Genomic DNA, 23999 nt, shown 5'->3' on the forward strand with positions numbered 1-23999 from the left:
AGAGAGCGTGATACGATAAGGTCCAACCAGCAGAGGAGAGCTGACTCAATTAGGACAGGGACTGGACTGGTGAGCCCGCAGTCAGAGAGAGAGATTTCATCCCTAAACTGCAGCTTAATGTGCTGCAGAAATGGACTGTTAGTTGCATTTAAAATGTCTTTTGTAAGTTAAGGGGACATGGCATCATACAGATCCACTGGAGACATTTACTATCTGGAAACATTGTTCTATCTCCACACCAAACGAGATGTAATGGTTTTAAGCAGCTGCCTTACCCAGTGTGTACGTATGTGTGTGCACGCATGTGTGTGTGTGTGTGTGTTTGTAAAGAGCTTGTGGAGCTGTCACTTAGATAGACTGTTCCCATGCAAGCAGTACAAGCCCCTGAAGCACGTATCAGTGATGCGCATCAAAGGAATTGTGTGAAAGCCTTTATAGTTATAATGGATGGGCAGACAGCAAACTGGAAAACTCTTGATGTTTTCTCTTCCCTCTTTTATTTCTCCCTCCTGAAAATGATGTGTGGGACCAAGTCCAGAAAAGAATGTCAGCAAATCAGTGGCCAAGCTTACTGGAATCACCGGCTTCCTTTTTGTTTAACACCACCATCATTAATACTTTGTCTGTCATTAAGCTTTATTCCGTTGCCCACGATAGAAACGTGGAAAGCTTCAAACTTGATCTGAGCATGCACGCTGTCTCTCACGACTGCCTCCTTCCTCCCGCTACATGTGCTAATGATTTAGAGTATCTCAGGACTGCCCCAACACATGTAATTTAATTATCAGCTTTACTTTGTGTCAATAGTGTCTGCAAAACACAACTGGCTCAGCATCAGCCAAGAAGTGCAGGCCTGCAGATAGTTTTCTCAGGAGAGGAAGAACATACTCATCTTTGATTCAACATATTGTCCCTGTGTTTCCTCTCATCTCACTACCTGCCTCCCTTGTGGCTTCCCTTAGTTTAGATACTGATCTTAACCCTTGTGTGGTGTTCATATTTTTGTTACACAGCCAATGTTCCCAGGTCTGGTGGACCCACCACATTATTAGGCTTTTTTATATGTGACACAATCTACTGCTGCATTGTCACACTTTATAGTTGTGGTACAGTATTTATAATGGAACACATATACATTATGTCTGATGGTTTCCCAGAAACTGATGTGGGATGGCAATATGCCGAACCCTCCAAGAAAACTTGCAAACAAAGGCAGAGTGTGTAGGGCAAGGCCAAGTGTCCACAATCGGATTGAGGCCACAACTCCAAGAACAGGTTTTTCATTTTACTATGCACTTGGGAGATGAAACAATAGTGAGCTGAATTTAACTGAAATTAACTGTTCTAAATTGAAATGAATTGACCTGAATTCAATACACTGATTTGACTTGAATGGTGATACTTTTCTGAGCAGTGAATTAGATAAGGTGTTACTGAAAATGCCTGACAAAACCACTACCATGTTGTTTAGTAGTCCCAATGCTTGAGGCAGTGCTTCCGCTCCCAGTCCAGCACCATGAAACCGATCAAATAGCCAGTACATGGTCACATAATGTGATACTGTACGCATCACGCTGTAACATGAGGCAGATGTCTCAATCTGTACTTTCCAAGTATCCCAATTGTTAGCAATTCAATCTTGGGCTTCATCTGTGCCTAACCTAGTAAGCAGTCCCTCCTGCCACCACATTATTGTTCTCTCCCATCACTGTTCTTTCTTGTGGAAGTCTCAGCTCCCTTCCATACAGGTAATGCAGACAAATGGGACTTTAATGCTATTCACAGTCCCATCCTACATTCCCTCGCTTTGTCATCAGTTTGCCTCAGGTTTAAAGACATTTCTCGACCTTAAGCAGCACTTTATTGTGGCGTGTTATTTTGTCCAATTGGATTAAATGGACAGTAACTAGGAATCCATTTGAACCTGATCCTTGCTCAGGCTTCCTCAGCCAACTCCATTAACTGTCATACTTGTCCAGAAGCCCTCTCGTGCAATGGCCAAATGTGTAAGTTGATGCATCATCAATATCCATGCAGGGAGAATTGCACAGTCTTTAAAAAGTAAAACCTTATATTTTACGTCTTTCCACTGAGGCAACAGATCAAATCAGCAACAGCGCAGGCCCTGCTCTAATATGTTTAAACACTGATGAGACGCAACTCTAGACTCCCCTGAATGGGACCACGGCACTCTCACTCTCAGTGTCTCAGCGTAAAGTGGTCTCATCCATGAAGTTATGAGTGTAGACACAGACACCGGTGCTAGTTTACCCACATTAGAGGCTCCTTATCAGTGCTTTAGGGACCCATCCCTTTCTCACATCTCCATCATGAAATACTTTTCTTTCCTATGGAGTGGTCTCCCTCGTGGAGGTTTGAGAGGGTAGAGGTAGGAGTTTGGGCGTATGAATCCCTGTAGTGAGTGCTACTCTTTGGGCTTATTCCATGGATCTCCCCCCGCTGTCTGCTGGGACTCTCTCTTGATGCTGTAGAGTAAGAGGACACCAATGCCCTGAGCAGCCTCTCAGATTTATTGAAACTTCATGTCCTGTCCCGGTAGCTCATTTGTCAGGAGACCTAATTTACACTGGCCCTTAAGACTAATTGCAAATTTGCGAAAAAATGCTGATGTCGTTGGAACTGAGGAGGCTTTTTTTGCTCCTCCCTCAGTGTCCCTTGCCATGCATTTGCTAATGCGTTTCATCTGTAGAGCATAAAATAGACAGTTCTTTCCTCTGTGTGTGTGTGTGTGTGTGTGTGTGTGTGTGTGTGTGTGTGTGTGTGAGTGTGTGTACAAAGACAGCCACAGCGTTAGGGTGTGTGAGAGAGAAAACGCTCCAAGATAAACCCCTAATGGGACTACTAACAAACAGGAAATAGTGACAAAAACACAAACATTATTTACTGTTTAATTCAATTCTGAGAGACCAATGCCCTCCCATCTTCCCTATCAAGTTATTAAGGCCAGAAACAAACCCCAAGACACCGGCCACATGGTACTGTCTATTCTTGGCAACCAGCAGACACCACATGACAATTAGCAGTACAATTATCCCAGCCACTGGGTAGCTCTATGTGCAGATGGCAATTGCTCCTAATGAGAGGACTTTTATAAAGCAGAATATATGCATATGAAATATAGAGGGATCTATATTAAATTTCTGTTGTACACATCTTTACATACAATTCTGTATTTATGCATTCTATTGCAGCTGTATCCATACAGACATAGCATAACTGCATGTACTTTTATGGAAATGTCTTAATCATAGGATGGCAGATTCCTGAGGTTTCTGTAAATGTTGTCCATAAATGCATAATGTTTTAGACGGTAAAACAAGTAGGAAGGTTTGTTATAAAGACAGATCATGGTTTTACCCTGACCATTAGATTACATTTCATTTATACGTCTTCCAACAATAATGTTTATATCCTTAAGAGGGTGTGAAGTATTTTGGGCTAAAAGGCAGAGCTGTGGTGTGCAATGTTCTGTGCAGATGTGAGCACAGAGCACATACTGGTTGATTTGAGGGATAATATGCAACCACATGACTCAATCAGGAGATCTCCTCCCTTCATCAGGGTTATGACACATTCAGCATACTTTGTGGCTGTTTCACATGCAAGTATTTAGAAAACTGACAGATTCTTGTCATGAAGAACATGTTTCAGGAAATCTCCTCTGCATGTGTGCACACTTTTGAAAGTGGAACCGTGTAAAATTTTGAATCGAGGGTTTCCAGTCATTATTATTTTTCCATCTATCGTCAATTCACTTGTAGCCCTTGCAAAGTCTTGAATGCTGTCCTGAAAGACATGTTGCTTTCTAACATATTTTGAAGACATTTTGGCCCAGTATTAAAAAAGTAGTAAAAACCCCTCTATAGGGGGAGTTTGAAGGGTTGAGCAATTATCTGATTACGAAAAACATTATATGTCAAAAAGAACAACAACATGTAATTGGCTTGGTGTGTTCGAGCTGCAGAAGGCTAGATGTAGAAACGTGTGCATCTCTGTCAATGTAATGGCTAACAGCTTGACCACATAGTCCATAAGGCTTGCACCAGGAGGGCTCAAACAGCAATAAAATCCTATTCTAGCATTTGTTAATACTAGACACTCCAATTTGATTGGTAAAATTCACACTCTAATAGGCTTATAAAAGATTTCTTGGGCCCAGAACAATGAGCTGGAGGGCTAGAGCAGTGCCAGGTCATGGACACCCAGGGATTCACAACATCCCCCCCTTCTGGGCATGCTTAGTTTCCTCCATATCCACCAGTTACCTCTGCAGCTCTGTTTAAAAGCCAGTCGGGATGTTCCAAAGGTATTTAATAGTAGTGGTGGTGGGGGGGATTTCTGGACCTCCCACACTCAGGTTCAACCAAAGAGCCATGGCTTTTCTCTTTTGCCCCACCCCATCTCTGCCTCTCCGTCTTTATTTCTCTCTCCCCGACCATATGTGTAAGTGTGTAAGAGGCACCTTTCTCTTGCACCTTGCCCAGTTGCTCCCCTTTCTGGTGAAGACAACACAGAGGGATCGTAAGCCCACACATAGGGAACACATTTACCCAGGCAAAGGGCCAGAGTATTGCATTCCCATGGACCTGCTAGGGGAAAGAACTACAGAGCACATTTTACACGTAAATATTCCAAATTGGATGTGGCACATCCTCTCTTTTTTTCTTTGTCCTTTTTTTCCCGTCCTCCCTCTTTCTCACGTCTCATCCCCTTCACTCAAATCAGGCTTCCATGTTTTGACTGGCCATGTTGGCCACGGTGGCCAAGACAGGAGTAAAGCAAAAGCAGAGAAGGGCTTGAGATTCATTTGATTTTGATTTGTATTGCATCAGGAATTCAGACTTGTTAATTCAGACTTTACCTCATGGCTCAGATATTTGGGGGTAGGCAGGAGGAGAGCATGTTCAACACTCCCTCTGTAAAACCATGTGTTCTGTATGTATTTGTTTTTGTATATTTGTGTCTATGTCTATCAAACTGTCAGTTGTGACTTAAGACCTAAGGGCTTGTTTCGTTTTGTATATTTGAATGTGTACAAGCCTGTTTGCCTCCTGAGACCATTGTGTGCAGCCACATCTCCAGTTCCCCAGTACTGATCTCTATCTTTTACACATGTAACTGGCACTATCCATCAGCGCCTTGCATTGGCATGTCTCTCTGTTGTTTGTTGATGCTGTCACTCTTTTGTATTTGATGTATTGCAGCATTTAATACATGCTGCAAAAATGATTGGCCACTAGGATCAGTGAAGTATGAACTTGAGCTTTAGCTAGTGCTGTATTTGGGTGAATATGTATGTCTGTTTCTGTAATAGCAATTTAGTGTAGCGTTTATGTGATCTCAATTTCAGTGTGCGTTTCTTTCTCTTCCCCAGTGGTGGTGATGGTGGCAGTGGTGGGATTATGGAGTGGGTGTTTGCTCCCTTTCAACAGTCTCTCCACATGGCCTCCTGCCTCCTTTGTCTTTTTATAGCCTCCTTCTGGGAGACGCTGCTCCCTCCCAGAATGCAACACAAGCCAAAACACCTCTCAGTTCCTTCGCCAGAGCCCATTACCCAGGGAATACTGCTATTCCTCCCCTACTTTTCTACACACACCTTCTCTCATCTCTCACCCCCCCCCACCTCCAATCCCTCTCTCTTCAGCCTGGGCTGGACACAGATTTTTGTTTTTGGAGCATGAAAGTGATATGTGAGTCATAGCGTTACACTTGAAACTGAAGCCTTGGGTTTCAACTATGACAAGTTTAACCTTATGTGTTCCTGAATTATTATAGTCACCTTTCAGTCACATTCATTTTATCACCTTCAATTTGCAGTGGAAAGAATGTGGGATCATTCTTTGCACTATGAAATCATTCGGACAACTTTACTGATGTATCGTAAAAGTATGCTGACCAGTATGTGCTGTATACCAAATGTAATTTAGTGTTGTCAGCTCTGCAACATTTTTAGGAGAAAGCTTCTCTGCAAAATCACATTGTGATTGTGAGCATGATATAAAATGTTTCATGGTTTTTAAAGGTCTCATGGTCATTTTTATGTTAAAGAAACCTACCAATGCCAGTGGAGTTCATTGTTTTACATTAATAGTACAGTGCCACACCTTGTGATTCTACATTGATTTCCTACTGTCCAGGCAGACTGGTTGGTTTTCGTTCATTACAATGCAATATGAGAACTTGCAGAGACTTGGGACAGTTATTCCATCACAGTGAATAATTTGCAGCCTTTATTTTCTATTTGGAAAGGCTAAATTATGCGTTGTAGTGTATTTGCGAGTGAGGAAAGCTCTCATGGTAAGCTGTTTATTGTTGCACCAACATGCAGGTTTTTAAGAGATATGTGTTGAAGAGAATTATATTCAAAAGCAGTGCCAGCTACAGCACAAACAGTATGCAAATGAATCGTTCCTTGCATTACAGTAAAGTAGAGCTAGACTGAAAAATCGTCCCAAGACAATACATCAGCAGATCTTTGGTCCTATTTTAACGATCTAAGCGCACGGCGTGAAGCGCCTGTCGCAGGTGTGTTTAGGGCGTGTACGTGTATGTGTATCCACTTTTGCAAGTTTAACGGTGGAAAAAAGGGTCTGTGCACCAGGTGCATGTTCAAAAGAGTTGTACTTAGTGTCTTCATTAATTCATAGGTGTGTTTTGGGCATAACGTGCAATAAACCAATCAGAGTGTCATCTCCCATTCCCTTTAAAAGCCAGGCATGTTTGTACCTTGACGCATTGCTATTATGATGGCACGTTTGCACCGTAATATTTTTATTTTTAATCTTTTGCATGATTGTGTGCTGCTGCGCGTCCCTGTGTGTGTGTAACAAGCATAGTGTGCACGCGCTGTGCACAAGCCTAAAATAACAATGAAATGCTGCACCTGAACACACCTCCCTGTAAGACTGGCACACCCATTGGTGCAAAGATGGGCGCAGGTGCATGGGCGCTGGATGGGAAATTGACAACTGCGTCGGGCTTAAACTAGTAAAGACACTTGCGTCGGGCTTTGCGCTGTGCTGCGCTGGTTGCAAGATAGGGCCCATAAGCTTATTACAAATATGATATCATCGGTGTGTCGGCCAATAACTAACAAGAAATTGCAGTAAAGATATGCCAAACTAGGCTTGAGGAAATTTATAAAGTGTGTCTCCATTACATTGTTTGTCCATCAGTGAACACATACAAGTTTATTTTTTAACTGTAAAATGTCCAACTAAGTATATGTTTTGGTCACATTTCTTTAAAAAATTTAAATAAATACAAGATTTTCTTTTTTTGTTCCCAGATATGGATATCAGGATTGGGCCCCAAAAAGCCAACATGGGCTTTATTACAAAGGTTGTTATTTTAAGGCTAACTCTAACAGGAAAGTTTTCAGAAGGGGCCCTATTGCAAATGCCCAATAAATAATAATACTCTGTTTACTTTGTATTCATTTGTAGTACTTATTTCACTTAAGTCTCTACTAATTAATTTATCAGCACATTAAAATGAATGGAAACCAATGGCTGCCCAGTTTTTGCTGGAATAGGCTCCAACCCACTGGACCCTGCATAGAATACGCAGATATAAAAAATGGATGGATAGGTGGCAAGTTGAAGTGCCCAGAAGGTAGAAAATGAATCCAAAAAAATATGATGTGCTTTTGGAAGTGGTTAACATGCAATAATATAACATATGTGCATAGTTAATGGGCCATAAAAAGCAAATCCACCTCCATGGCCCACCACAAACTGCAAGTGTTTAAGGTGTTTTTCTTTGTTTTTCACACAGGCATTATTGACCACATAAGACATTACTAAGTTTTGGTATTTCATGTGTCTACAGTTTAGATAACTTATTGCCCCTTTCCCTGGGGCTGGCAGCTTTACACACCAAGCCCATTCCTAACCGGCCCTGGCCTTCTTCCTGTCTCTGTCCCTCACCACACCCACCCTGCACCCCTGTGTGGCATGAGACGTACAGGCGTGCCACTGCACTGACATGGTCGTTTGTCTTCTGACTGGCCGTGGCATATGGAGAGGGCTGGCACTGCACAGATGTCCACTAAGTGCTGATGAAGGGAGTGAGGAATGGATGGGCTTGGGCTAAGACATCTTTGCCGGTGCCGCTGGAGCCTGGTACTGCTCTGCCCTGCTGGTGTTATTACCTTTACTGTGCTGAGGAGGGGGGCAATGGGGTTATTCAATAAAGTATGTGTTTCCAGATATCTAGGAAAGTGAGTGAGCATGTGTTTGCTTTCGCTCTCTCTCTAACTCTGTGTGTCTGTATCCCTCTACCACTATCTATAATACGTGTGTGTGTGTGTGTGTGTGTGTGTGTGTGTAGGCTAGTGGGTGCTGTCTGGTGGAGCTCTAGTGTACTGAGGAGAAGGAGGGTGTGGATTAAAGCTGTAGGTAGAGCAGAGAGAGCCTGAAAAGAATAATTTGCAGCTTAAGGCCAATAGCTTCAAAGTCATGAATCCTCATGGGTGAGCCAGCCAGGCTCTGAACCTGTCAATGGTAACTTACTCCTGGGATAGCATGCCAAAGACTTCAATAATGACATCACCTAGGCATGGGGGTAGTGGATAGGAACTGGGGTAGGGTAAAGGAGAGCTGAGAGAAGGGCCAGCTTTCAGGGGTGCGATCACAGCCCTTCAGAGTACTATGGAGTCCTGCTTGACGAGGGCTTTGCAGCTGCCTGATACCGGCCATGTTGTTCTCTGTGCGGATTGGCCACAGAAGCCACCAGGGTGGCTTATCAGATTTATTGAGGCTTAGTGGTTGACATTTTGTGTGTGTGTGTGTGTGTGTGTGTGTGTGTGTGTGTGTGTGTGTGTGTGTGTGTGTGTGTGTGTGTGTGTGTGTGTGTAAGTGGAGGAGGAGGAGGAGGAGGAACCACCGGGTGAATAGGGAAAGGGTCATCCCTCTAACAATCCACTCGTCTCAGTTAATTTAGACAGCACCCTGGGGTCTGACAGTGAAGAGGCAAGACTTTGCACCACCCCTCACTGGAGTCCTTTCGACTTGAGCCCAGCAAAGCACTTATGTAGCTTCTCACACGAAATCCACCTTTTTTCCCCTTTTGATAATGCTGTTGTGGTCATAGTCGTGAGGTGAAATTAAATTTGACAGAGCTGTAGTTATCTTCCCATGTAGACCTACTTTATTTTATACTATGGGTAGCATGATCAAATTCTGTGCTGCCTAATACCACAGTCAGTCTGCATTCAATTGGTAAATTTACCACAAACTAATAGGATGTGGATATGTTACCTTGAGTCGTGGTGTTCTTGGAGAAGAAAGTGCGCACCGCAATCTTGTCTCTGTCAGATTTCCCAAGCTTAGGTTTCAGACACACACTTCAAAGTTCCTCTAATGAGTGGAAAAACATTGCCGGCTCCTGCACGACATTAAAGAGTGCCATTTTTTTGTGTGTTGTTAGTGTGTTATATTTCACAAGCTTTGCCTTCCAAATGTTAGCAACTCATTTTCACCTCCAGCACAAACAAACAGTGAAGTATCGCCCATTGTAGCCAGTATCAAAGGCAGCATTTGTTAGCAATAAAATGCTGGTTTGAAATAGCTCCAACACAGATTTTTGTGCTCAAACACTGGCCAACATTTTTTATGCCATAGAAATCAAAAAGGGGAGAGATGGCTGGGAGAAAGAAGGCAATATATAAAGTGTGTAAGGGAACTGCCAGACAAACTACACATTACATACATACTTTTATTTAATTGCTCAATAGCAAAGGCTTTGTTCTCACTGCTGTCATCTTTTCAGTTATTTTTTCCCCATTTTGATTGGCACTGTGTTGTTTGGAGAACTTGGCCCCTATTAAAAGCATATCAAATTTGGGACGTGCTTTCCAGTCTCCGTAACAGATATGGAGAATCGATAACAGCATTACAAGGCTGTGACAGAATGGCCCCCACCACCCGCTCCTCTCATGTCTAAAAGGATGGCCGTGTGACAATGGGTCTCGCTCACGCTCCTGAGATCCTATCCAGGACAGATCACATTATCTGTAGGTTGGCATAAGCAGCCATTAACCCTTTAGTGACACTGTGGGCAGTGCATGGGGCCTGAGAACATACCTTAAATAGATCCAGCCAGTGCATGTTTAAATACACCAAGATATGGATGCACTGTGAGTGTTGTGTTTCTGTTACAAGCTATTTTGACAGCAAGTTTCTGGCCCCATCAGTATCTGTTACTCCACGGTCTCAGTCGCCTGAGCTGCATTTAGCTCCCTCAGCATCAGTACCAATTCCATTTAGGGGTAAAAATGTAAAAATTCTCCCTTGACTCATTCCCAGGTGGTGTTTGTGAGAGAGAGAGAGAGAGAGAGAGAGAGAAAGAGAGGAATAGTTCAGGGAGACATACAGAGAGACGGAGAGGATAAAAAATGAGCAGAGGGGTTTGTTCAGGTTCAAGATGCATTGTGTCTGTTGGCAGCTTGTTGGGCCAACATTGTTTGACGTTCTACCCCTAGTGCGTTTGTGAGCCTTTGAGGGCTTTATGGCTCGGTGTGACTCTGCCGCCAATAGGTTCCAGATGCCGCCGGTGTGGGAACCAGGGAGTGGAGCGAGAGGGGAGACAGGGAAGAAGCATAACCAGGTGTGACCCATTGCAATCTGGGATGTTCTCCATGGATATTCAGACTAATATGCATGTGTGCGCGTGTGTTGAAGAAACGGTGGGATGCAATGTGTTCTCAATCTGACACTGGACCGACAAACGGACAGGTCCACAGACTTTTGGACACATAAAAACACTTATACTTTTATGCACAATCTTTTTTGTTAACTGCATATTTCTTCACTCCTGCAAGTAGCCCGTGCACCCACCCTCTGCCAAGGCACGGAGTTCATGGTTTGAGTCGCCTTGTTCAGCACATTTGCTGCTGGCACCAGTGAGGTCCAACATATGGCAGCACTCTGAGCCTTCAAGCCCAGCGTTGGGGCTCCGAACAGAACCTGCCAGCTCCACAGTGGCCTACTGTAGGGGAAAATTGTCAGCAGGACCATTTAAGGTCCCAAACCACAAGCACTGATAAATGTCTGCATTTCTCTATATAATTACCTTCAATCCGGTGTCCCTTTTCCAAGAGGCCAGGAAGGAAACAACAGAGCTCAGAACAGCAACAAAGCTTAACTGGTAAAAAAAAAAAAAAACAGAAATGCTCTGAACACTGGCTAAATTAAATATCGTTCTGCTGTGTGTGATTTAAAGATGGGGGTGGGAAGAGGTAGGAAGCGGTGGAGCTCAGCCAATGTGTTTTTCATTAAGAAAAGGTAAAATATACTAGAGGGGAAATTTGCATTAGCAAAAGGTCTACGGCAACGGAGGACAGCATAAGTTGAATGTCAATTGTTAATTAAAGTTAATTGCAGGTTTTTGCATTTTATATGGTCACGACATATGGACCTCCCATTACCAAAGAAACAATATTAAAAAACAAGATCAGATACAATTTAGAAATGTCTTTTTTTCTAAATATAAATAACAGAATAGCACATTTTACACAAGATTTCACCAGTTTTGAGTGGGTTCAAGCGGTTGAATAGACTATCTGCCTGTTTATGGCGTGTGGGGGCTGTATGTCCTTGCTGCGATAGAAATCAACGCTGGCTGTGCTAGTGTTAACTCACATAACTGATCAGCTGTTTCCGCTGTCGGCATCTTCCCGGATATTCCCATAACGTGTTTTCATCTCCAGGAAGCATGAAACATGGCCAACACTAGCAGACATTAAAGAACAACTTGCCCGATTGAACCAAATTCCTGAAGACCTCTCTCCATTTTTCTCCCGTGAATGGGTTAGATGGCCATGGCAACTTGTTTTGTTTCCGACTTGTTAGCAACCACTGATCTCTGTTTACTGGTGGATTACATCCATGGGTAGCGCCAATTTCTGACGAAATTGTCCCAGAAAAAAAAAAAACACCACCATTGTTGGGGTTAAACATTACTATTGCATCACATCATAAAAAGAGATCTGCACCAGTTTCTCATCTTTGACCAATTTGTATACCAAAGTTTATTTAAAAAAGTATTTGCACTTTATTGTTTTACTGCACATGGAAGTGTTCTTGTTCTGATTTTATTTTCAATTTTGGATTTAAATGACTGGAGTTTTTCTTTTTCTTCTGAAGCAAAATGCTAAACCATGGTTAATGTACAATGATGGAATAACAACAATAACAAATTAATCTCATGAGCCTTCAGTCACATGTAAATCTGCGTGTGTTTGAGTATTTTATCATTCGCCTGGGGTGCTTTGCTGTGTGGAAGTGGACCAGAGGGTTTTTTGGTGTTCCAAATGGAAATAGCTGTAGTATGCCATCTAAAGAAAAAACATTTTCGTTTTTCGTCCTATATAAGGTTTTATAGCAAAAAAGTACCTGCTACTGTTCTTACATGGCTGCTACTGTTGTCGATAATCCCTTCCTCTTCAATCCATCATCTTCAAAATAAACACAGGCCACCCCCCACCTGTGTCTGACTTAGAGGGGTGAGGGCCCGTTAACCTGCTCACACAGGCCACCGGCTCGGGCTGCCGATTTCCCGCCTCTCTGTTTAGATTATTTCCACGGAGGCGGGTGACTCTCTTGTGTCGCTGATAAGAGCGCAGTAGGGTGGTGGCAAGAGGGTCAAACCACAAGGGGAATAAAAACTCAGGAAAACACTGGAAAAAAAAATCTATTTATCCCCTAGAAAAAGTACTTTTTCCCCCTAAACTTCTTCACCATGGCGCAAGGCTATTACACTGATAGAAATTCTTCTCCCTCCTCAACAGTCTGGCCCTGAGTACGCAAGGGGCCAGAGTCTTAGCCACATCTCAAGCTAATTTACAAAGATCCCGAATTATTCTCTTATCTTGGGCTTTAAAGGTTGTAAGGTTGATTAACAAGGCTCTGTCCTGTTTATCAGTTTGGGGCTGGGTGTGGAAAATAGCCTGCGATAAGTGCACAGACCATTAAACATTCTATTTCCCCTAATATTTGTCGGCAACCATCTGCTTAACTGATCTCCCTTCACTTTAATTAAAAGGGATTCCCGTCTTGTTGGGGTCATTATGTGCTGGCGGACGCCAGGAGAGGGGTTTGTGATGAGTTCAGCGTTCCCTCTGTCCCTGGGTTGCCAGAGGGCTTTTTTCATCCTCCCATCCACCCTCTTCTGAGTTAACCCCTTCCTTTCCTGCTGCACTTCCACCTTGTTATTTAGCGGGTGGAGCAAACTAAAGAGTCCAACAATTCTTAAAGAGATCCAGTGTATGCTGGTGCAAACTTTTCTCTTCACTAGGGCAGTGTATAGATATTCACACTATTTCCCTCAACTCCGGGGCATGAGACTCTGGCTGTAATGGTTTGATTTGCCCAACACTAGTTGGATCGATGCGGCTGTTTACAGTTTCTCCCTCTCTCATCCCTTTTGTCTTTTTTCTAATTTAGTGTTCCCAAACCATGGACAGGGGTCTGAGTCTGTCTGCTGTGCTTGCATCTTCGCCCTCCTCCCCACTCTCCATCACTGTCCATTGATGTTTTTCCCCTCTCTTTCTTTTCTCCTCTTCCTCTCTCCTTCCTTGGTTGGTCTTGGAAAAAGAGCTGCATGCCTCCACACTTCTGGACAAGACTGATGGCTCGTCAATAGCATTAGCCAGCATTGCAGGCCTCACTGGTGTAGAACCAAATCAATAAGGCCCAGTAAAAAGTCTTATACGTGTATGCGGTCCATCCCAGCCAAGGCTCATGTTACCACAGATGAGTTTTTATAAGAATTCAGGAGTGACCATCTTTTTTATTCCCTTTAATCCCACATTTCCCCAGCAAAGCACTAACATTTATAAGTGGTTCTGCTTACAGTCATCCAGTCTTTCTCAGTATAATTATGTATTGCAACCTTCAAAAAGTTGAAAGACATGTCTCTGTTCATTGTTACATTAAACATGAAAATTCAAATTTTGCAACTCTGGGATAAAGCAGTGAAATATAAAATCTTTTCTGCTCTTTCCCCCTAAATTCTGGTAACCTTCTGGTATTACCCTCTAATTATAGTGTGCAATTACAATCAACTAGTCCTCAATGAAAATTGATTTCTGCTTTCAGTGCAGTGACTGGACGGGATGTGGCTATATTTGTGTGGGAGTGTGTGTGAGGACATTTTTTTGTAGATAAATTTCAATGTTGGAAGAAGCAAAAATCTGAAATCACTGCTTCATATGTCCTTCACTGACTGATATCTACTATTGATATGGCTTATAGATTAAAACAAGTTTTACAGAAGGTAAAGTGTTGCTTAAAAACTTACTAACGATGTTTGTGTGTACGGCCTTTAGTTGCTCCTGCTGGTAGATGGCTCCTCCTCGCCATGCCACTTTTTATAAAGTGCCTCTTTAAAGAGCTCATTGCTGCTAATCTGGCAGCTCATTCTCTTCCTTTCTGCAGTTTCTTTGTTCCACAGTTCCATACCTTAAAAGCTCTAACTTGCATTAGAAATCACATAGACAATGAAAGACTGAAACATTATATCATATTATATTTTTGGTTTTAGAGATGTTCCTGATTTGAAAATAGTTTACTGTAAAAATCCATTTTTTCATATCAGACGGTGGTAGCCCTTATTAACCAGCAGAGAGTGTAATGCCAAAACACTATCAATCTTTTGATGCTAAGTCTGAAATGGATAGTGAGTCTGTTGTCTTTAGCTAGCTAACAACATTACACTAGCTAATAACTGTCTGTAGCTTTGCTAGCTAAGAGAATGCCAGCAGCTGATTTTGCACACCGACAGTGCTTCTGCCTGTGCAGGTTTCTCATAAAGATGATTTACTAATAGCAAAATAGATAATCAATTTGACTACATCTATACAGTGTGTGTGTAATTATAGTGTAGTATACAGTGTTATAGGGTGGTGTGCTTTGACGGTGTCCAAGTAGTTAACACTATTACAGCTTGATTTTTCTTCAGCCTTCTGTTCTACGACATTTGCATGTTCTCTCCACAGTGGAATTGGTTCTTTCTGACAGCGTTGGCTTCCTTCCACAGTGAAAAGACATGCTGTTGAACTGCAGACTGTGCATGCTACATGTAGACATTTGCAGCCGAAACGTTTTGCAGGAACTATTGACTTTCATTTGAATTTTTTTAAGATAACCTCTGTTAGCCATGTCTCAGTCGCTTGAGTTTCACTGCTGCTTGTGGCCGGAAAAGAGAGCCATGTCCTATTTATTTGTCCTATATACTGAACTTGCCCGTAAATGTGAAGGTGAATGTGAGGTAGTGATTTGTCTTTTTTCTCTGTACAGTACTGGTCTACACAGGTTTACACTGCTTGAATAACCAATCTGATATTTTATTGTAAGTCAACCAGTTGCGTTGAACACCTATTTCTGAAACATAACATTTAAGCTTAGCCTATCATTGACAGACGTGGACTCTTCAATGGACTGCCTCCAAGGTCAGACAGACAGATGGACTGATGGACATCTTTGCCCTGTCAACCTCCCCACCCCACCCACCCAGTAGCATCCTTTCCAGTTCAGACAATACCTTGTCAGTTCTCGCCCTGGCTCTCTCTCTCTCTCTCTCTCTCTCTCTCTCTCTCTCTCTCTCTCTCTCTCACTCTCTGTCTGTCTGTTTGTCTGTATGTATTCTGCCACAGCAATGAGCTCTGCTTCTTAAAGGTCAGCCGAGGGCCAGCGTGTTTGTCAGGCCAATCGATGACCTGCCGCCATCAGACACACGCTCAGTTATGTAGCGGGGAGGTCAGCCTTGTGGCGGACAGCGCCCACCTCCTCCCTGGTGGGAGGTCGAAGGGAGTCTGTGTGTGTGTTTTTAAGATGGGTGGCTGAGGATATCTGTGAAAAGTGGGGGGGAGTATCTTTTACTAACCCTGCATATAATCAATACCATCCAGCTCTTTTCTGAAGTGTTTGTGTGTGTGTGTGTGTGTGTGTGTGTGTGTTTGTGTGTGTGTGTGTGTGTGTGAGTGTGTGTGTGTGTGTGTGTGTGTGTTGTGCAGTTATCAACAGTGACAGGGGATCAAGGAACTGGCGGGTGACAAAGAGGAATGGTGTCTAATTCAAGGTCATAAAGGCCTGTTTCACTCCTTTACTTTCACAGAGGGGAGGGAGGAGGCATTATGTGCCTGTTTGTTACCAGAGCAAACATGACATCCCTGCTGGAGCTCATATCAATTTGTAATTTGACCCCCAGTCACAGCAAATGATGTCAGCACAGGTCGCTTTTCCAAAATGACCCTGCATTTGTCCGTTATCGTTGTCAGTTTCTGTCTTCAGTGTCACTTTGTTGTTCTATTGTTAAGTCGTTTTTTTCTCTTTGACTGATGCTAATATTCATATTTTTTCTCTTTCACTGATGCTAATATTCATAGATCTTAATATTTTGTTTATTTGATGTGGAGTCGTACATGAAAATATTGATGGTTTTCTAGTGCTCAGAGCTTTCATACAGGGATGGAAAAAGCTTTTTTCATTACTTGTTTTCGCAAATTCTGTGCTTTTTCCTTCTTATTATTATTATACTAAAAGATGAAGCCAATTTTAAGTACATTTAGAATATATTTGTCCAAAAACATAGTTTCTTCACAAGGGCATTTAATTTAATTTGAGCATATAATCAGACACAGCTGCTGTATGTCCTTTGTTTCCCTCCTTCAGTGACCATCTTACTAATTTGCTAGGACCAGCGGCACCTTCTCCTCATGCCAGTACGTCTTTTAATAACTCTATTAATCTTATCGTCCACTAATTGGTCAAGATAGCCTTTTCCCTAGTGGTTTTTATCATAGAGCAATTAAGAGCCCAGTAAAAACCTGCTGAAATCACAGGGTCTTGTTAAAATGGCTTGATTGACACATTTTCGGGGATCTGCAATTAAACTTCTACATTATTGTATAGAGAAGGGTGTCTTTTCAAGCTACTTTACTTTCATTAAATAACAGAATTTGAATAAAATTGCTATGACAAAATGCCAGTGACTGATAAATCTTTAATATAAAAATTGTACAAGAATTCTGATACAAATTACAAGAGGTATTTGGACAAAATATGAATAAAATTCCATTTACATCCCAAAACCCTTATGCATTTTATGCAAAAACCATAGACAGTTATGATACAAAAACAAATACAAGAAAGGCAAAAAAAATAAAATAAAAAGAAAGAAAGAAAAGAAAGAAACAAGAGTCTTTTAGAAAGAGGACCATTTCTCCCTCCTGTCTGCAAATGGGAAACACCTGTTTAGGTAACATACAGTATTCATGAGGCTTTCAAATCACCATTTTGACACCAAAGTGACGCAAGCTCCTCTGCTCTGTTCGTTCTTTGCAGTGCGACGATGTAGCCATGCAACGCTGTCGAGTGCCAGTGCCATAACATGGGCTTTTAAAGATATAAATGCATTGGATACACAAAAACAAATTTAAATTCACCAGATCTTCAAGCTTATTTACACTTTAAGACTATAAAATATAATTGGCACAATGGAAAACATTATATGAATTAATTCTCAACATCTCACAGGTTCCAGTTCAAATTAATGAGGGTATCTCATCTGCCTATTTCTTACGATGTCCTATCAAACACTTTAATCCCACTTTGTCACATGACTAATAACTGGACAGTTTGCATGCAGTGTCACCTCTCATCCTCTCCGCTTACACCTATTGTGCTCACTCTGTGACGTGAACAAAACGGACAGTGATTAACAGGTCAGCCGCTTTAGCCGTTTGCCATTCACTTCTCCCTCTGTGTGCTATGTAGAATTACAGAATAAATGATGCCTGACACTCCTCTAATCAAATATTAAAGATTCACTTCAGTGGTCTGGGCCAATCGGGCGCTCTAAGTGACGTGTTCCCACGGATCCACAGCCCGGTCACTAGGTAGCAGGATGCACCTGGGTCCATGTGGTTGGAGAAGTAAGAAAGACAAAGATTGGATTGGGAGCCCTCTCAGAGGAGAAGGGGGAAATTGGTGGTCATTTCTCAAAGGAGAGAAGAGTGTAGGGGAGAGGGGTGGAAATGTGAGGGCTGGCTCAATCCCTCTCCAGCAGGCAATCTAGAAGAAGCTGGCGAAGACTCCTGGGGAGTCCTGGCCCTGCTGCTCTCTTGCTCTCTCCTCTCCCTGTGTTCCTCTCTTTCTCCCCTGCCTTGTTAAGTGACTGCCGCAAGGCTCCAGCCAGACCACTTTCTAAGCCCAATCCCTTTCCACCATCTCTCCCTTCTCTCTCTCTCTCTCTCTCTCTCTCTTGCCGTCTGTCTCCCTGGCTATGCTGGACTTTGCATGTTTTCTCAGCTCTGTTTCAAGCCTCTGAGCTGGCATGACCAGCATCATGCAGGACTCCGAAGGAGCCCGTAGGAGGTGGGAGAATTGTGTTGTAAGAAAATCTCTTCTATGATACTCAGTTTTCTTCCTGGCACACGCATGTACACAGATAGAGGTCATGCCCTGCAGCTGCTGCTTGAGAAATGGACAGCAAGGAACAGGGCATGAGGAGTGTGGTGGAGTCAAAAAAAAAAAAAAAAAAAACAAGTCTGAAACTGAAACTGAGAGAACGTGTTTTCTCAGATAAAGAAGGGCATAGCTTTCTTAATTCTAATTAGTTCAAATCAATCTGTGAGCTTGCTGACCTTTTTTAATATATTTTCTTCATTAAACCTGTCCTCTTTAGGTTAAATGCCATATAAGTATTAGAAAATGAAAATAAATGTTAATGAAATACTACTACTTATAGGAGCTTTGAGCTTTCCATGCCTGACTCAGTGCTTGCTCACACCATCCTCCATAACAGAATATTAGCTTTCTATGTAGTGGCAGCAGCTATAATGTTAATGCTAGATGGAGAGTTTTGTTTCCTGTGGTGAGAATACACTCTAAATTTGTCCTCCATCACTGGTGGTTAACAAGTCATGTAGTTCTTGTCATCTTTTTGGCCTGTAAGTAGGAAGCACATGTGAGTGTGCGCCACTGTCCTCTGTGTGTGTGTGTGTGTGTGTGTGTGTGTGTGTGTGTGTTAGAGAGACAGCTGTCAGCAGGGTTCCTGCAGTAGCACTTTTTTTTATTTCTGCCAGAGCGAGTGCCGGGGGGATTGAATGAGTGAATGAGGCAGCAAGCGCCTCAGTGAAACCCACTCCTGGGAGAAGGCAGGGGTTCCTGTACTCAATTTTCCCTTCACTTGGGATAAACAGGCAATTACCCATCCCTTTTTCCTATGCCATGGCCGTCCGGTGAACTTAAGCATACACTATTAGTGTGTGTCCCTGTAGGACTTGCGCTGTGGGGTGTGGAGGTGGTAAGTGAGTGGCGGGTTGAAGAAATGGGTAAGGCGGTTGTTAAATGACTGCGCTCTGACAGACAAAGAGAAAAACAGAATGAGAGAAAAGAGTTGAATTGAATTATCAGCGACCCTGAATAAGAATAAGCACACACAGAAAATGAATAGATTAATTGAATTCAACTAAATTGAATGGGTCAAATTGAATTGTTCGGAGCACACAATCTCTGTTCTTTCTTTTCTCTTTCTGTCAGTGTCATAGTCTTGTCAGCAACCTTGGAGTCTGGCAGTGTAACGAAGTGACAAGTGAGTTATTAGACAGAAGAAGCTGGAATGGCAGGGACGCCTTCAGGTAACGGAGAAGCAGCACATTTTTAATGATCACTGCTGTCATCCTTTCCTCCCTAGTCAGCCTTCCACCTCCGCAACCTTTCCATCAGCCTCAGCTCTCTGTCTCGCTCTCTTTATCTCTGAGAAGAGAAGACTGAACACTGCATGTGTCGTATAGGTGGAATCTTAAAAAAAAGACATGAAATATTTCACTAGAATAGGTCATGTCTATATTGCAAAATGGCTTAAGTATGAAACAAATGGAACTCAACACTGTTATGGATGTAAGGTGTTGTGAATACTGTACAGCACACCACATAACACATATATTTCCCTCTGTGTAGCACCAGTCAAGTAAGAGAAGATCTCCTTGTATTGTAACACATGGCATTGCTAATACATTGATAAACAAGTCAAACTGAGGAACAATCTCTATTTTTTGTCTTTTTACAAAAAATATTCTTATACTTGACAAAAACATCTCCATGAAGATATATCACCCACCAATAAATACCCCTTCCCTTGGCTACTTTGCCCAGTTACTGGAAATATTTGTACCGTAAGACAGTCATGGACATGTTAAAAATGGCTGCAAACAACAGCCAGGAAAATGGCAACATTTTTCATAGAGTACATCTGTAGCTGACACTCAGCAATGGAAACCGATACCGAAAATATCACAGCAAAAGATTTAAGACTCAAGTGCATCATATTAATCCAATGGGGCATGGTTTAAGTACATACTGCCACACTAAAGGAGCTCTTCTTAAGCAAACAATTTTGTTTTGGTCACAGTTGAATGACTATTTCCATCTTTTTTCTCTCTTTTTTTTCAAATCTATTGGGACAGTTATATTTCATTAAGATGCCTTTTGTAAGAACAACCATGAGTTCTTGATAAATTTGTTTGACAATGTCACAATAATGTCATGCTTTACACAGATGACCCCACTGAACCTCTGAAGTATTTATCGTGATCAGACCTGGTAACCATACACAAATTAAACAAACAAAGAAAGAGGAGAGACTTTATCAATATTTAGCTCCTTTGTGTTTGTGAAACAGCAGTTGATATTCATTCACACTTGGATTCGTTGTGAGGCAAGACACTTTGGAGACACTTTCTGAATACGTTGTTTAGTGATGGGGAAGATCTCAGGTTTTGTTCAGGGTGGTGAGACGTTTTCTGCTGTGAAACTGTTTGAAACTGAGCACGTGCAAAAAGAAACTGGCACAAGTACAGTATGTTGAAGGTATTATCATTTACCTTGGCACTGTAGCCATCAATGACCCCGAACAACATTTAAACTCACCATTGCAAAAGTCCTCATAATAATATTACACATCCCCTTGTATAGATGCAAAGTGCAAAAAACTGAACTGGTATACTAAAGCTCATAAACATAACAGACAAAAAACAAAACAAAAAAACAATAGAAATACAGAGAATGATATCAGTGTAGGAGCCTAAAAAAAGCATGCCGGCAACCTCTGAATATCTAACAAGTAGATAAAACAAGTCACATGATATTCTTTTTTTCCCTAGGACTTAGTTTAAAACGTGTCTTTGAAGCTAACATAAATGAGTCAAGCTAGTAAGATGCTACCTCTTTCTTGCCTATAGCTGGAAGTATTGTACTGGACTGTAACATAAAACCATAACGAGAGAGAAAAAAGAAGCAAACAACCATCAACACAACTCTTTTACACCAAAAGCCTCTTGGAACATTATTTACAAATGAAGCTGTCATGCTTTTGTAAGGGGTTCATTTAAAAGCTATCATTACACAAATACAACAAGAAGATTTTCTTTTTTTTTCTCAATACTATCATTTCTGCAGGCAAAGTCACAAATAAGAGTTTGAATAGATTCTTTGGAGACGGACAAAAACAAAGCGGGGAGAAGTCTCAAAGGAAAGATGGAGGGGCTTATGCAAAAAAATTGTTATAAAGCAAACTCCATGCGCAAGAGCGTCATCCTGTTCTTCCAAAGAAGGAAAAGTCAAAGGTCACAATAATAAACTGTATTTAGAGTCGATGAATTTTATAGAGGGTTATAGAAATGTCTTGCAATGACTTACAGAGGACGGGCAGGAGGCATACAGGCATTTAGCTTGTATTTGATGGCCCTCGGCCGGGATTAAAAGCTAATTTGAGGAGGAATAAGGATGAGGAATGAAGGGAGGAGCGGGCCGACTGACAGCAGGGTCGAATAGCAAGTCATTATTTAGTCTATTATTGTAGAGAAGGGCATGTTTTTATGGAGGTTGGGGTTCTGAGAGTGTCGATTACGGCTGCGCACAGAGCTGAACACCATGTTGCAACCGGGGATTTTGCACTTGTGCATCTCGCGCAGGTGCACAGTCTTGTAGTGCACACGCAGGGTTCCTTTGTTGCTGTACATTTTATGGCAGATGTTGCAGAGGATCCCACTGTTGCCACCATTACTGCCCCCGGTGGGCGAAAAAAGGAATGGTGAGGAGGAAGGTTCCAAACCCTCACCAGGTCCTTCTCCTCTTAGTTCTCCAGTTTCATCCCGATGCCTTCTTTCAGCCCGCCCCTCGGCATGCTGGGAGCAGTCCTCCCCCTCACTGTTGCCCTCCTCCTCATCTTCTTCTCCCTCCTCCTCCAGATCATCCAATAGGATGCCTTCATCGCTGCCCTCGTCTGACTCATGTGAGGAGTGGACACTGCTGCTGGATTGTACACTGGATGTGGTGCTCAGATCCAACACCATGTAATCGTCTGGCTGGGCCCGGGAGAAGCCGTTGGTGTGGTGGTTTTTAAGGTTATGGTTGAGAGGGTGGTGGGGATACTCACTGCTCATGGGGGAATGGGCATTGTGGTTCATGCCAGTGGGCCGGAGGCTGGCACCTCCGATGCCCATCCCGACATATCGGTCCAAGCCCATGTGGTGCCCGGCGTAGATCTTTGCCAGTAACTCGGCTCGCAGGTCCTTGGGCAGTGGCGGGAGTTGGGGGTCCAGGACAATGTCGTCCAGCTCTTTGGTCAGCAGTTTGCGGTGCAGGTTGATGTTGGAGCTGTGCCTGTGGGGAGACAGTCATAGTTGTAAATCTGAAGGCTGCCAGTGTATGAGTAATGTAGATTTCCTCTCAAATACAAACTAGCCACAGTGTTAAAATACATGTATTTGTACATACAAAAATGTATTTTACATATTGTCAATTTATCTTACTTTTGTGAAATGGCACCAGGCTACAACCATTCAATACCTAAGAACCACTACATATGTAATTATTGTTACTATCAGTCGAGACACAAAGACAGTCACATAGAAACAGAAATTCATCCTGTAGCTCTCCTCAGAAAAGTGTTCTAAGATTGCACAGAGAGAGAGAGAGAGAGAGAGAGAGAGAGAGAGAGAGCATCCTGCTAGTGTTTACCGCTGTCAGCATGTCTGCACTGCACAGCCCTCAAATCCAATAGACTCTGACTCAATTAAATACTCCACCATATTTAATGGGAGTTTATCAATTGATTCGAGCTGTGGTAATGTGATAATCGAGGGGAACTGGATAGCATATTAGCACTAGGCCCTGACAGCATTATCGCATTCGTTCCCTATTGAAGGTGGCTTAATCGAGCACCTCAATGAACAAGTCTTTATGTAGCCCTGGATTTAATTAAGATGGGCATTTTTTTCCCAAACACAAGGCGAACTGTATCGCACAGTGTGCTACAGCTGATGAATAAAACTAAGTAACAAGTGCCATGCTTAAGCCAAGATACCATTAGTGAGGATTTCAGTTAGCACACAAAGCCATGCTACAGGATGCAAAGTGAAATGGGCTTAAAAAATCTAACTCAATGCTTTTTCACACTTCACAGTTGTCAAGTCAGACTAAAAAAAGGGGTCCCACTGCACACATGTCACAATAAAACTGCATAACACAGAAAGGAAACTTAAGCAACTAATGACCGGTGTCCGAGATGACATACACAAGGCCCATTCCTCTCATATCAGGTCAGCACTTACATCAAATAAGAAAAAAATAATATGCAAACACTCGGTGCCTTTAATGTGAGGGGTTTCCATGCAGGGAGGGCATGTGTGTGAAACAAAACAAAAAAGAAGAAAAGAAAACGGTCATCCTTAGCAGGACGGGTAAAAATGGAGTCACAATGGATAGTAGAGCTTACCAGCAGTGGCAGGGTTGATGCAGTCAAAAAGGGTCCCTTTCCTTTAATTATTTACTTCCCTATCCGACATTGTCCTGCAAGAGGTAGAAATACATTCATTTGAGGGACCCTTTTCTGTAAACCAGGCAACCAGGAGCCTGTCCACTCAAGCATCGTCAGCATTGAGGAGAGAGAGAGCGTGGCAAATCAATTGGCTG

The 23999-nt window shown here is 42.5% G+C and overlaps 1 protein-coding gene across 4 annotated transcripts in view; it reads right to left on the bottom strand.

Moving 5' to 3' along the window:
• Positions 1-19010: 19010 nt before the first annotated feature.
• Positions 19011-23999, bottom strand: part of bnc2 (basonuclin 2) — a 168027-nt gene continuing 163038 nt past the window's right edge. For 3 of the 4 annotated variants that reach the window (XM_031276834.2, XM_036000074.1, XM_036000075.1), the window contains one exon: positions 19011-22688. In XM_031276834.2, coding sequence (XP_031132694.1) covers positions 21869-22688 — 820 coding nt within the window. In that variant the 3' untranslated portion in view covers positions 19011-21868. Of the gene's footprint in view, positions 22689-23802; positions 23877-23999 lie in introns of all 4 variants that reach the window. The other variant, XM_036000076.1, reaches the window with a different exon arrangement.

This window comes from Sander lucioperca, chromosome 4 (genome assembly GCF_008315115.2).
Source record: "Sander lucioperca isolate FBNREF2018 chromosome 4, SLUC_FBN_1.2, whole genome shotgun sequence".
Classification (NCBI taxonomy): Eukaryota; Metazoa; Chordata; class Actinopteri; order Perciformes; family Percidae; genus Sander; species Sander lucioperca.